At 47.6% G+C, this 14,715-nt stretch overlaps 1 protein-coding gene across 1 annotated transcript in view; it reads left to right on the forward strand.

The window, feature by feature from the left end:
* The window catches only part of LOC123999278 (rab GTPase-activating protein 1-like), a 168,881-nt gene extending 155,360 nt beyond the window's left edge, over positions 1–13,521 (forward strand). Inside the window, 6 exon segments of the mRNA XM_046304873.1 lie at positions 2,412–2,522; positions 2,689–2,793; positions 4,065–4,148; positions 7,271–7,342; positions 9,928–10,125; positions 12,195–13,521. Of these exon segments, the coding sequence (XP_046160829.1) occupies positions 2,412–2,522; positions 2,689–2,793; positions 4,065–4,148; positions 7,271–7,342; positions 9,928–10,125; positions 12,195–12,317 (693 nt within the window). The 3' untranslated portion in view covers positions 12,318–13,521.
* Positions 13,522–14,715: the final 1,194 nt, after the last annotated feature.

The raw sequence follows: 14,715 nt of genomic DNA on the forward strand, positions 1-14,715 counted from the left end.
CACTGAAACAGGAAGACAGCAACAGGCTACTCTCTCTTCTATCAGCAATAGGCTACTCTCTCTCTCTCTTCTATCAGCAACAGGCTACTCTCTCTCTCTCTTCTATCAGCAACAGGCTACTCTCTCTCTCTCTTCTATCAGCAACAGGCTACTCTCTCTTCTATCAGCAATTGGCTACTCTCTCTCTCTCTCTTCTATCAGCAACAGGCTACTCTCTCTTCTATCAGCAATAGGCTACTCTCTCTTCTATCAGCAATAGGCTACTCTCTTCTATCAGCAATAGGCTACTCTCTCTTCTATCAGCAATAGGCTACTCTCTCTCTCCTATCAGCAACAGGCTACTCTCTCTTCTATCAGCAATAGGCTACTCTCTCTTCTATCAGCAATAGGCTACTCTCTCTCTCCTATCAGCAACAGGCTACTCTCTCTTCTATCAGCAATAGGCTACTCTCTCCTATCAGCAACAGGCTACTCTCTCTCCTATCAGCAACAGGCTACTCTCTCTTCTATCAGCAATAGGCTACTCTCTCTTCTATCAGCAATAGGCTACTCTCTCTCTCCTATCAGCAACAGGCTACTCTCTCTTCTATCAGCAATAGGCTACTCTCTCTTCTATCAGCAATAGGCTACTCTCTCTTCTATCAGCAATAGGCTACTCTCTTCTATCAGCAATAGGCTACTCTCTCTCTCTCTTTCTCTTCTACCAGCAACAGGCCTCTCTCTCTCTCTCTCTTCTATCAGCAACAGGCTTATCTCTCTCTCTCTCTCTCCTATCAGCAACAGGCTTCTCTCTCTCTCTCACCCTCTCTTCTATCAGCAACAGGCTTCTCTCTCTCTCTCTCTCTCTCTCTCTCTCTCTCTCTCTCTCTCTCTCACCCTCTCTTCTATCAGCAACAGACTACTCTCTCTCTCTCTCTCTCTTTCTCTTCTACCAGCAACAGGCTTCTCTCTCTCTCTCTTATCAGCAACAGGCTTATCTCTCTCTCTCACCCTCTCTCCTATCAGCAACAGGCTTATCTCTCTCTCTCACCCTCTCTTCTACCAGCAACAGGCTTCTCTCTCTCTCTCTCTCGCTCTCTCCCTCTCTCTCTCTCTCTCTCTCTCTCTCTCTCTCTTCTATCAGCAACAGGCTTATCTCTCTCTCTCTTCTATCAGCAACAGGCTACTCTCTCTCTCTCTTTCTCTTCTACCAGCAACAGGCTTCTCTCTCTCTCTCTCTCTCTCTCTCTCTCTCTCTCTCTCTCTCTCTCTCTCTCTCCTATCAGCAACAGGCTACTCTCTCTTCTATCAGCAATAGGCTACTCTCTCTTCTATCAGCAATAGGCTACTCTCTCTCTCCTATCAGCAACAGGCTACTCTCTCTTCTATCAGCAATAGGCTACTCTCTCTTCTATCAGCAATAGGCTACTCTCTCTTCTATCAGCAATAGGCTACTCTCTCTCTCTTTCTCTTCTACCAGCAACAGGCCTCTCTCTCTCTCTCTCTTCTATCAGCAACAGGCTTATCTCTCTCTCTCTCTCTCCTATCAGCAACAGGCTTCTCTCTCTCTCTCACCCTCTCTTCTATCAGCAACAGGCTTCTCTCTCTCTCTCTCTCTCTCTCTCTCTCTCTCTCTCTCTCTCTCTCTCTCTCTCTCTCTCTCACCCTCTCTTCTATCAGCAACAGACTACTCTATCTCTCTCTCTCTCTTTCTCTTCTACCAGCAACAGGCTTCTCTCTCTCTCTTATCAGCAACAGGCTTATCTCTCTCTCTCACCCTCTCTCCTATCAGCAACAGGCTTATCTCTCTCTCTCACCCTCTCTTCTACCAGCAACAGGCTTCTCTCTCTCTCTCTCTCGCTCTCTCTCTCTCTCTCTCTCTCTCTCTCTCTCTCTCTCTCTCTCTCTCTCTTCTATCAGCAACAGGCTTATCTCTCTCTCTCTTCTATCAGCAACAGGCTACTCTCTCTCTCTCTTTCTCTTCTACCAGCAACAGGCTTCTCTCTCTCTCTCTCTCTCTCTCTCTCTCTCTCTCTCTCTCTCTCTCTCTCTCTCTCCTATCAGCAACAGGCTTATCTCTCTCTTTCTCTTCTATCAGCAACATGCTTCTCTCTCTCTCTTCTACCAGCAACAGGCTTCTCTCTCTCTCTTCTATCAGCAACATGCTTCTCTCTCTCTCTCTTCTACCAGCAACAGGCTTCTCTCTCTCTCTTCTACCAGCAACAGGCTTCTCTCTCTCTTCTATCAGCAGCAGGCTACTCTCTCGTTTTCCAATCCTCTACTCTTTCCACTCTTCATCTCACTGAGTCCTCTTAACTTTCTCTCTCCCAATATCTCTACCCCCCCCTCTTCCACTCACTCACTCACTCACTCACTCACTCACTCACTCACTCACTCACTCACTCTTACCTTCCTCCTCTCCTCCCCTGTAGAGGGAGAACCGTCGTCTCCAGGAGGCTAACATGCGTCTGGAGCAGGAGAATGATGACCTGGCCCATGAACTGGTCAGCAGCAAAATCGCTCTGCGCAAAGACCTGGACAACGTAAGACACATCCCTCGTGAATCCTTTTTTACTTGTGCAAGTCTGTAAACCTGTATGTGTGTTTATACATTTCTAATACTCTGCTAGGTTTTTCTTGTCATTTGGCATTAGCTAATGTCAGTAGACCTGTTACCCGTACCCATGTGTCTGTCTGTCTGTCCCTCAGGCTGAGGAGAAAGCAGACGCTCTCAACAAGGAGCTGTTGATGACCAAACAGAAGCTGGTGGATTCAGAGGACGAGAAGAGACGACTAGAGGAGGAGTCTGCACAGGTCTGTCTGGCTGGCTGGCTGGCTGGCTAGCTGTCTGTCTGGATAGCTGGATAGCTGGCTGGCTAGCTGTCTGTCTGGATAGCTGGCTGGCTGGTTGTCTGGCTGGCTAGCTGTCTGGCTAGCTGTCTGTCTGGCTGACTGTCCGGCTAGCTGGCTGGCTAGCTGTCTGTCTGGATAGCTGGCTGGCTGGCTGGCTGGCTGGCTGACTGGCTGTCTGTCTGTCTGTCTGTCTGTCTGTCTGTCTGTCTGTCTGGCTGGCTAGCTGTCTGTCTGGATAGCTGGCTGGCTGGCTGGCTGGCTGGCTGGCTGGCTGGCTGGCTGGCTGGCTGGCTGGCTGGATAACTGACTGGCTGTCTGGCTGGCTGGCTGACTGTCTGACTGTCTGGATAGCTGGCTGACTGTCTGGATAGCTGGCTGACTGTCTGGATAGCTGGCTGACTGTCTGGATAGCTGGCTGACTGTCTGGATAGCTGGCTGACTGTCTGGATAGCTGGCTGACTGGCTGGCTGACTGACTGTATGGCTGGCTGGCTGACTGACTGTATGGCTGTCAGCTGTCTGCCTGGCTGTCTGGATAGCTGTCTGTCTGTATGGCTTGTTGGCTGTCTGGTTAGCTGTCTGTTTGGCGAGCTGTCTGGCTGACTGTCTGTTCGGCTGTCTGTCTGTTTGGCTGGCTGTCTGGCTGACTGTCTGTTTGGCTAGCTGTCTGGCTGACTCTGTCTGGCTGGCTGTCCATTTTTAAAATAAACAAAAGATTCCTTTAGTATTGGAAAAGAGAACGGAGGTCCACTGACCATGGACATTGATGTATTGGTTTGATCCATAAATATACCATTGTCCTTTGGAGAGTCGCTGAATGTTCTTCAGATTGCTCGTCTGTTGATGCACCTTGATTGGAGAGCAGTGTTATTTATGTCTTTCTGTCTCTTTAAGACAGAGGGGGATGTTGTCCTGCCCTATTCACTGTGGCCACTGCCTGTGTTCTAGGACTTTGGCCCAACACAGGATCTGTCATTACCTGCTCTCTCTACGTTATTTCTCATGATGTCCACTTATGAGAGTAACACTCGCTCAAGGGACATCTGTTGCTGTCCTCTTCATGACTACATTACACTCCTTGTTGAGTGTGTCACTACTGTAGGTAGTTTATACAGGCCCAAGGACAGTTGACTGCTGACTGAGAGGAGGTTATCATGTAGGTCACAGTAGGCAGCCATGAGAATCATTCATTCAGTGTATAATATCACTGCGTGCGTCTGCGTGTGTCCACAGCTGAAAGAGATGTGCAGACGGGAGCTGGGAAAATCAGAGTCTGAGATAAAGAACAATGGTTCCATCATAGGAGAGTACAAACAGGTAAGCTGACAGGAGATATACCATGTTTACTTTTGTTCTACATGTATAAAGTTGTTTCAAATTGTATTCTACATAGTGACATCATATTTATTACTTACCTAGGGACTGCGGATGTAAATTAGCCGTCTAGGTAATTTGTCTACACTATGTTTTGATCACAACTGACAGATAAGGGCCTCCTGAGTGGGGAAGCGGTCTAAGGCACTGCAGACAGACAGACACAGACGACAGACACAGACGACAGACACAGACGACAGACACAGACGACAGACACAGACGACAGACACAGACGACAGACACAGACGACAGACACAGACGACAGACACAGACGACAGACACAGACGACAGACACAGACGACAGACACAGACGACAGACACAGACGACAGACACAGACGACAGAGACACAGACGACAGAGACACAGACGACAGAGACACAGACGACAGAGACACAGACGACAGAGACACAGACGACAGAGACACACAGATAGACAGACAGGGACGTATAGTTTCTCTGAGTCACTCATAGGACAGTGGTTATTTTGAAGGAGGCGGTTTAGCTGTGGGATGATAAGGGTTTGTTATGAACAGGTTTTACATTATTTATGATAGCTGTCTTTGGGATGAGCCGTTGTCATCTTTTCACACTTTACAACCTCTCATTTTAGAGACACTCCCCCCACCCCTACACCCTCTGACCTTTGCCTCCCCCCACCCCTATACCCTCAGATTTTTGCCCCACCCCTACACCCTCCGACCTTTGACTCCCCCCACCCCTACACCCTCCGACCTTTGACTCCCCCCCACCCCTACACCCTCAGACCTTTAACTCCCCCCACCCCTATACCCTCAGATCTTTGCCCCACCCTTACACCCTCAGACCTTTAACTCCCCCCACCCCTATACCCTCAGACCTTTGACTCCCCCCACCCCTACACCCTCAGATCTTTGCCCCACCTCTACACCCTCCGACCTTTGACTCCCCCACCCCTACACCCTCCGACCTTTGACTCCCCCCACCCCTACACCCTCAGACCTTTAACTCCCCCCACCCCTATACCCTCAGATCTTTGCCCCACCCTTACACCCTCAGACCTTTGACTCCCCCCACCCCTACACCCTCAGACCTTTAACTCCCCCCACCCCTATACCCTCAGATCTTTGCCCCACCCCTATACCCTCAGATCTTTGCCCCACCCCTATACCCTCAGACCTTTGCCCCACCCCTACACCCTCCGACCTTTGACTCCCCCACCCCTACACCCTCAGACCTTTGACTCCCCCCACCCCTACACCCTCCGACCTTTGACTCCCCCCACCCCTACACCCTCAGACCTTTGACTCCCCCACCCCTACACCCTCAGACCTTTAACTCCCCTACACCCTCAGACCTTTGACTCCCCCCACCCCTACACCCTCAGACCTTTGACTCCCCCCACCCCTACACCCTCAGACCTTTAACTCCCCCCACCCCTATACCCTCAGATCTTTGCCCCACCCCTACACCCTCCGACCTTTGACTCCCCCCACCCCTACACCCTCAGACCTTTGACTCCCCCCACCCCTACACCCTCAGACCTTTGACTCCCCCACCCCTACACCCTCTGACCTTTGCCTCCCCCCACCCCTATACCCTCAGACCTTTGACTCCCCCACCCCTACACTCTCAGACCTTTAACTCCCCCCACCCCTATACCCTCAGATCTTTGCCCCACCCTTACACCCTCAGACCTTTGACTCCCCCCACCCCTATACCCTCAGACCTTTGACTCCCCCACCCCTACACCCTCAGACCTTTAACTCCCCCCCACCCCTACACCCTTAGACCTTTGACTCCCCCACCCCTACACCCTCAGACCTTTAACTCCCTCCCACCCCTATACCCTCAGATCTTTGCCCCACCCCTATACCCTCAGATCTTTGCCCCACCCCTATACCCTCAGATCTTTGCCCCACCCCTACACCCTCCGACCTTTGACTCCCCCCCACCCCTACACCCTCAGACCTTTGACTCCCCCCACCCCTACACCCTCCGACCTTTGACTCCCCCACCCCTACACCCTCAGACCTTTGACTCCCCCCACCCCTACACCCTCAGACCTTTAACTCCCCTACACCCTCAGACCTTTGACTCCCCCCACCCCTACACCCTCAGACCTTTAACTCCCCCACCCCTATACCTTCATATCTTTGCCCCACCCTTACACCCTCAGACCTTTGACTCCCCCACCCCTACACCCTCAGACCTTTAACTCCCCCCACCCCTATACCCTCAGATCTTTGCCCCACCCTTACACCCTCAGACCTTTGACTCCCCCCACCCCTATACCCTCAGACCTTTGACTCCCCCACCCCTACACCCTCAGACCTTTAACTCCCCCACCCCTATACCCTCAGATCTTTGCCCCACCCCTATACCCTCAGATCTTTGCCCCACCCCTATACCCTCAGATCTTTGCCCCACCCCTACACCCTCAGACCTTTGACTCCCCCACCCCTACACCCTCAGACCTTTAACTCCCCCCACCCCTATACCCTCAGATCTTTAACTCCCCCCACCCCTACACCCTCAGACCTTTAACTCCCCCCACCCCTATACCCCCAGATCTTTAACTCCCCCACCCCTACACCCTCAGACCTTTAACTCCCCCCACCCCTATACCCTCAGATCTTTAACTCCCCCCACCCCTACACCCTCAGACCTTTAACTCCCCCCACCCCTATACCCTCAGATCTTTAACTCCCCCACCCCTACACCCTCAGACCTTTAACTCCCCCCACGCCTATACCCTCAGATCTTTAACTCCCCCCACCCCTACACCCTCAGACCTTTAACTCCCCCCACCCCTACACCCTCAGACCTTTAACTCCCCCCACCCCTACACCCTCAGACCTTTAACTCCCCCCACCCCTACACCCTCAGATCTTTGCCCCACCCCTATACCCTCAGATCTTTGCCCCACCCCTATACCCTCAGACCTTTAACCCCCACCCCTATACCCTCAGATCTTTGCCCCACCCCTACACCCTCAGACCTTTGACGTCCCCACAAGTTTTGTGTGTCTATGTGGAGTTGACCTCAGTGCTCTGTTTGACCTTTTGACCTCTGTGTTGATCTCTGTAGATCTGCTCTCAGCTCAGTGAGCGTCTGGAGAAACAGCAGATGGCCAACAAGGGAGAGGTGGAGAAGATCCGGGTGAGTCCCCATCATCACATGACCTGACACACGATCACATGACAGACCACAATCACATCAAACAATCACGACAATCACATGACAGATATGACTGACCACTGTATTAAAACACGTGACGTCACACAAACAAATGACCGACAAGACACACAATCATTCACATGACATGCAATCACATGACCTGACAGAGTACTGTATATGTTGATGCTCTCTTTGTGTGGCTGTGTTTGTAGTGCTGCTTAGCGAATTAACATGTGCTGTTTATGTATACATGTTAGTCTCATGTAGAATGTCAAGTGTGTAGTATACATGATTATAGCCTTAGTGTAATTATATGCAGACATTAGTAGTCTTATATGAGGAGTATGATGAAGAATCCATTGCGATTCCATTTTGATATGAGGAGTATGATGAAGAATCCATTGCGATTCCATTTTGATGACAAACAGAATAGCCCAGTTCTTCGTTTGTGAACAGTGATAGTGGATGGTAAGTACAGCCAGGGCAGTAGTGTTTCTCATGTCCAGGCTAGGTGTGGTGATGGGGTGGATGAGAGGGCTCTTGAAGCAGCTGGGGACTGTCTCACCAGTGGAGGAGAGACCCTTACACTCAGCCTGACACTTAAAACCTCTTCTCTTCCCCTTGCTAGCCTCCTTACAACCACTCTGTCCATTACAGCAACTGCAGCCTGAACTGACTCAATCCCACACCTCCCGGGGGTGGGGGAGGGGCGGTGCTTATATACTCCCTTAAGACTGTGACAATAGAACTGTTTTTCCATTTTGAAACCGTAGCCAGTATACGCTCCCTCAAAATAGCCAGCTTTAATCTAAGATAATTCAAGATATGTCATTTATTTTGATGTTTTTGCCAAATAAATCTTAGTCATGCAATTTGACATCTAACTCATATTTCTTTCAGTTAAGAAATGTAAACGAGTAGTCTCTCATTGAATGACAACAAAGATTTGATTGAAGAATCACTACTGTTGACCAGTCAACGACGAAGGGGTGTAGACTTACACCCAGAAAAAAATGTGTGTGCCCAAAACAAACAAAAACATCACAAAATGTCTTCATAATATATACACAAACTCTGCCGAGCTGTTTCAGCTGGGAAGCATGCGGACACCTTTATATGCTCTGTGGTGTAGTGTAATAACCTGTACCTGATTTATATAGTGTAGTGTTATAACCTATACCTGATTTATATAGTGTAGTGTTATAACCTGTACCTGATTTATATAGTGTAGTATAATAACCTGTACCTGATTTATATAGTGTAGTGTAATAACCTGTACCTGATTTATATAGTGTAGTGTAATAACCTGTACCTGATTTATATAGTGTAGTGTAATAACCTGTACCTGATTTATATAGTGTAGTGTAATAACCTGTACCTGATTTATATATTGTAGTGTTATAATCTGTACCTGATTTATATAGTGTAGTGTAATAACCTGTACCTGATTTATATAGTGTAGTGTAATAACCTAATAACCTGTACCTGATTTATATAGTGTAGTGTAATAACCTGTACCTGATTTATATAGTGTAGTGTAATAACCTGTACCTGATTTATATAGTGTAGTGTAATAACCTGTACCTGATTTATATAGTGTAGTGTAATAACCTGTACCTGGTTTATATAGTGTAGTGTAATAACCTGTACCTGGTTTATATAGTGTAGTGTAATAACCTGTACCTGATTTATATAGTGTAGTGTAATAACCTGTACCTGATTTATATAGTGTAGTGTAATAACCTGTACCTGATTTATATAGTGTAGTGTAATAACCTGTACCTGATTTATATAGTGTAGTGTAATAACCTGTACCTGATTTATATAGTGTAGTGTAATAACCTGTACCTGATTTATATAGTGTAGTGTAATAACCTGTACCTGATTTATATAGTGTAGTGTAATAACCTGTACCTGATTTATATAGTGTAGTGTAATAACCTGTACCTGATTTATATAGTGTAGTGTAATAACCTGTACCTGATTTATATAGTGTAGTGTAATAACCTGTACCTGATTTATATAGTGTAGTGTAATAACCTGTACCTGATTTATATAGTGTAGTGTAATAACCTGTACCTGATTTATATAGTGTAGTGTAATAACCTGTACCTGATTTATATAGTGTAGTGTAAAAACCTGTACCTGATTTATATAGTGTAGTGTAATAACCTGTACCTGATTTATATAGTGTAGTGTAATAACCTGTACCTGATTTATATAGTGTAGTGTAATAACCTGTACCTGATTTATATAGTGTAGTGTAATAACCTGTACCTGATTTATATAGTGTAGTGTAATAACCTGTACCTGATTTATATAGTGTAGTGTAATAACCTGTACCTGATTTATATAGTGTAGTGTAATAACCTGTACCTGATTTATATAGTGTAGTGTAGTATAGTGTATATAGTTCCACAAAAACCTGTGGAATAACCTGTGACCTGGTCTAAGGCTGTGAGAAGTACAGTGTCCTCCTTAACAAGTAGGGTCATCTCTAATGGGATAAGGTTAGGGTTAGAGATGCAATGTTGTAACCTGGCCTATGATGTCTGTCTCTCCCCCAGCTGAAGGTGGAGGGCTGTGAGAAGTGCTCTATCCTCTTCAACAAGGAGGGTCGTCTAAAGGCAGTGAGGAAGATGAAGGAGGGCAGCGAGGAAGAGACGGACGAGGAGAAGGAGGGTCTGAAGAACCAGCTCAGAGAGATGGAGCTGGAACTGGCCCAGACCAAACTACAACTGGTGGAGGCAGAGTGCAAGATACAGGTACTGACCCAGACCAATGATACAGGTACTGACCCAGACCCTGACCCAGACCAATGATACAGCTTCTGACCCTAACCCAGACCAATGATACAGCTACTGACCCTAACCCAGACCAATGATACTGGTACTGACCTTGACCCTAACCCAGACCAATGATACAGGTACTGACCCAAACCCAGACCAATGATACAGGTACTGAGCCTAACCCAGACCAATGATACAGGTACTGACCCAAACCCAGACCAATGATACAGGTACTGAGCCTAACCCAGACCAATGATACAGGTACTGACCCTAACGCAGACCAATGATACAGGTACTGACCCAGACCAATGATACAGGTACTGATCCTGACCCAGACCAATCATACAGGTACTGATCTCAAACCTTGACCCAGACCAATGATACAGGCACTGACCTCTGACCCTAACCCAGACCAATGAACTCACCTGGCTATAGCAACAGAACTCTCCTGGCTATAGCAACTGAACTCTCCTGGCTATAGCAACAGAACTCTCCTGGCTATAGCAACTGAACTCTCCTGGCTATAGCAACTGAACTCTCCTGGCTATATCAACTGAACTCTCCTGGCTATAGCAACTGAACTCTCCTGGCTATAGCAACTGAACTCTCCTGGCTATAGCAACTGAACTCTCCTGGCTATAGCAACTGAACTCTCCTGGCTATAGCAACTGAACTCTCCTGGCTATAGCAACTGAACTCTCCTGGCTATAGCAACTGAACTCTCCTGGCTATAGCAACTGAACTCTCCTGGCTATAGCAACTGAACTCTCCTGGCTATAGCAACTGAACTCTCCTGGCTATAGCAACTGAACTCTCCTGGCTATAGCAACTGAACTCTCCTGGCTATAGCAACTGAACTCTCCTGGCTATAGCAACTGAACTCACCTGGCTATAGCAACTGATGTCTACTGGCTATAGCAACTGAACTCTCCTGGCTATAGCAACTGATGTCTACTGGCTATAGCAACTGAACTCTCCTGGCTATAGCAACTGAACTCTCCTGGCTATAGCAACTGATGTCTACTGGCTATAGCAACTGAACTCACCTGGCTATAGCAACTGATGTCTACTGGCTATAGCAACTGAACTCTCCTGGCTATAGCAACTGAACTCTCCTGGCTATAGCAACTGAACTCTCCTGGCTATAGCAACTGAACTCTCCTGGCTATAGCAACTGAACTCTCCTGGCTATAGCAACTGAACTCTCCTGGCTATAGCAACTGAACACTCCTGGCTATAGCAACTGAACTCTCCTGGCTATAGCAACTGAACTCTCCTGGCTATAGCAACTGATGTCTACTGGCTATAGCAACTGAACTCTCCTGGCTATAGCAACTGAACTCTCCTGGCTATAGCAACTGAACTCTCCTGGCTATAGCAACTGATGTCTACTGGCTATAGCAACTGATGTCTACTGGCTATAGCAACTGAACTCTCCTGGCTATAGCAACTGAACTCTCCTGGCTATAGCAACTGAACTCACCTGGCTATAGCAACTGATGTCTACTGGCTATAGCAACTGAACTCTCCTGGCTATAGCAACTGAACTCTCCTGGCTATAGCAACTGAACTCTCCTGGCTATAGCAACTGAACTCTCCTGGCTATAGCAACTGAACTCTCCTGGCTATAGCAACTGAACTCACCTGGCTATAGCAACTGATGTCTACTGGCTATAGCAACTGAACTCTCCTGGCTATAGCAACTGAACTCTCCTGGCTATAGCAACTGAACTCTCCTGGCTATAGCAACTGAACTCTCCTGGCTATAGCAACTGAACTCTCCTGGCTATAGCAACTGAACTCTCCTGGCTATAGCAACTGAACTCTCCTGGCTATAGCAACTGAACTCACCTGGCTATAGCAACTGATGTCACTTGATTTAAATTCAGCTGCTATATCATAACAATTTGTGAATTAATTCCTGAAGGGAATTTGAGGCAATACAAGTTTGAATGATTTCTAAGCTCAGTCTCCTGTCCCATTACCCCGGGCTAGCTATGCTGCCCCTTGCCTAACCTCCTTTCTGTATGTTTTCTTCCCTGCAGGACATGGAGCACACCCTGGGTCTGGCCCTGAATGAGGTCCAGGCAGCCAAGAAGACCTGGTTCAACAGAACCTTAACCTCCATCAAGACCGTGACCGGAGCACAGGGGAAGGAGACAACCTAACCTGAGACCCTCCTCCTCGACCACAGACCGTTCCCTGCAGCTCCCAAACCTCGACCTGTTCCTCTCCCAGCCTCCCCCTCCTCCCCCTGGTCAGGGGTACCAGCCACTAACTTGACCGGAGTGAACCAAACCTCACCACGACAGGAGTTTTAAATAAGGACTGAGTTCAAAGGTACCACTGCCCCAAACTAAATGATATACTTAATTAAAAAAGAAACAGAAAAGAAAAGAGTCTTCAACATTGGTCTTTATACTACTGATATTTAACAGGTAAGGAAGGGGATGTAGAGAGTTACCTGAACTGTCCTCTCTCCGGACATGGGAAAGACAGCGCTTTATTTTACTGTCCTCTCTCCAGACATGGGAAAGACAGCGCTTCATTTTACTGTCCTCTCTCCAGACATGGGAAAGACAGCGCTTCATTTTACTGTCCTCTCTCCAGACATAGGAAAGACAGCGCTTCATTTTACTGTCCTCTCTCCAGACATGGGAAAGACAGCGCTTCATTTTACTGTCCTCTCTCCAGACATGGGAAAGACAGCGCTTCATTTTACTGTCCTCTCTCCAGACATGGGAAAGACAGCGCTTCATTTTACTGTCCTCTCTCCAGACATGGGAAAGACAGCGCTTCATTTTACTGTCCTCTCTCCAGACATGGGAAAGACAGCGCTTCATTTTACTGTCCTCTCTCCAGACATGGGAAAGACAGCGCTTCATTTTACTGTCCTCTCTCCAGATTGGGAAAGACAGCGCTTCATTTTACTGTCCTCTCTCCAGACATGGGAAAGACAGCGCTTCATTTTACTGTCCTCTCTCCAGACATGGGAAAGACAGCGCTTCATTTTACTGTCCTCTCTCCAGACATGGGAAAGACAGCGCCTCATTTTACTGTCCTCTCTCCAGACATGGGAAAGACAGCGCTTCATTTTACTGTCCTCTCTCCAGACATGGGAAAGACAGCGCCTCATTTTACTGTCCTCTCTCCAGACATGGGAAAGACAGCGCTTCATTTTACTGTCCTCTCTCCAGACTACTTGCACCAACAACAACTCCAACTGTAATCTAGGTACTACCAGAGCTAAATAACAGCCTCCTTCTTTTCAAACTGAGCGTTTCTTATTTCTGATCTATGATACCTTTCTTTTTCTAGATATGTGTGATTCTGAACATGCTTATGAATAAACATGAGTGAAAACTGAGCACACCAGAGTGTATGTATGGGTGTGTTTATTAATGTGTGTGTGAGTGTTAAGGGGAGTGTGAGTGTGCATGAGTACGTATGTTTGTACAGGTAACTGCCACAGTAATGGAAGCGATTAAATGAGGGATATAAAGTATTTTGAAAGCAGATGCCTCCATACAGGTGTGGTTCTTGAGTTAATGAAGTAATTAACATCCCATCATTATGTATTAAAATGTTGGCTACATGTTACAGGACACGAGTGGTCACTGAATGGTTTGATGAGCATGAAAACTGTGTAAACCATATGCCCTGGCCGTCTCAGTCACCAGATCTCAACCCAATTGAACACTTATGGGAGCGTCTCTAGCGGAGCCTGAGATGGCGTTTTTCCATCAACATAACACCAAATGATGGAATTTCACTTGTAGAATCTATGCCCCGGGTACATTGAAGTAGTTCTGGCTCGTGGCGCCCCAGCGCTCTATGAAGACACTTTATGTTGCCATTTCCTTTATTTTGGCAGTTACCTGTGTGACTGATGATGTTTTGAGTGTGGTCTTCCTGTGAAGTTCAGCAGGATAGGAGCTGAGTGCTGTATAGTGGGCTGAGGGGGAGTTATATGAGGAAGAGTATCTTACTGATGAAGCCTTGACTTGGAGGTTGAGGGGAACATGGTAAACATTATGTACTGGGTAACTGTAGATATATAAGCAGCATCCTTGGGTCTGTCCAGTTACTTGGTGTAACCGTGTCAAGACAGAGGCCACTAGTGGTTGGTCCTGGCGCTGTCCTCACAGTGCACTGTCTGGGCTGTCTGAGCCTGGCTGGGCTCAAAGCATGGGAGCTCAGTGGCTGGAATTTCAGAGACAGATAGATGGGTGTGGCCCTCCCTTGCCTCAGACTCCACCCACAGACGTAGAACAGAACCTCCCCCTTTGGGACTCCTCCCTCCACGGCTGTGTCCGACATGGCATACTACTGGTCTCCTATCAAACGTATCCTACTATATAGGGACTGGTGTTCCGTCCTCCTCTCTGAGACCAGCTGTTCTTCTGGCTTCTGTACTAGAAGACCCTTCATGACCTCTGACCTCATCAATCAAGTTTATGCCATGTTATCCTAGTCACGGACACCACTCTCCCAACATAGACATAGACGCGTCACAGCCAGCCACCTACCGACCTACACTACTGACAGGGAGAGAAATGGCACATA

This window comes from Oncorhynchus gorbuscha, linkage group LG16 (genome assembly GCF_021184085.1).
Source record: "Oncorhynchus gorbuscha isolate QuinsamMale2020 ecotype Even-year linkage group LG16, OgorEven_v1.0, whole genome shotgun sequence".
Classification (NCBI taxonomy): Eukaryota; Metazoa; Chordata; class Actinopteri; order Salmoniformes; family Salmonidae; genus Oncorhynchus; species Oncorhynchus gorbuscha.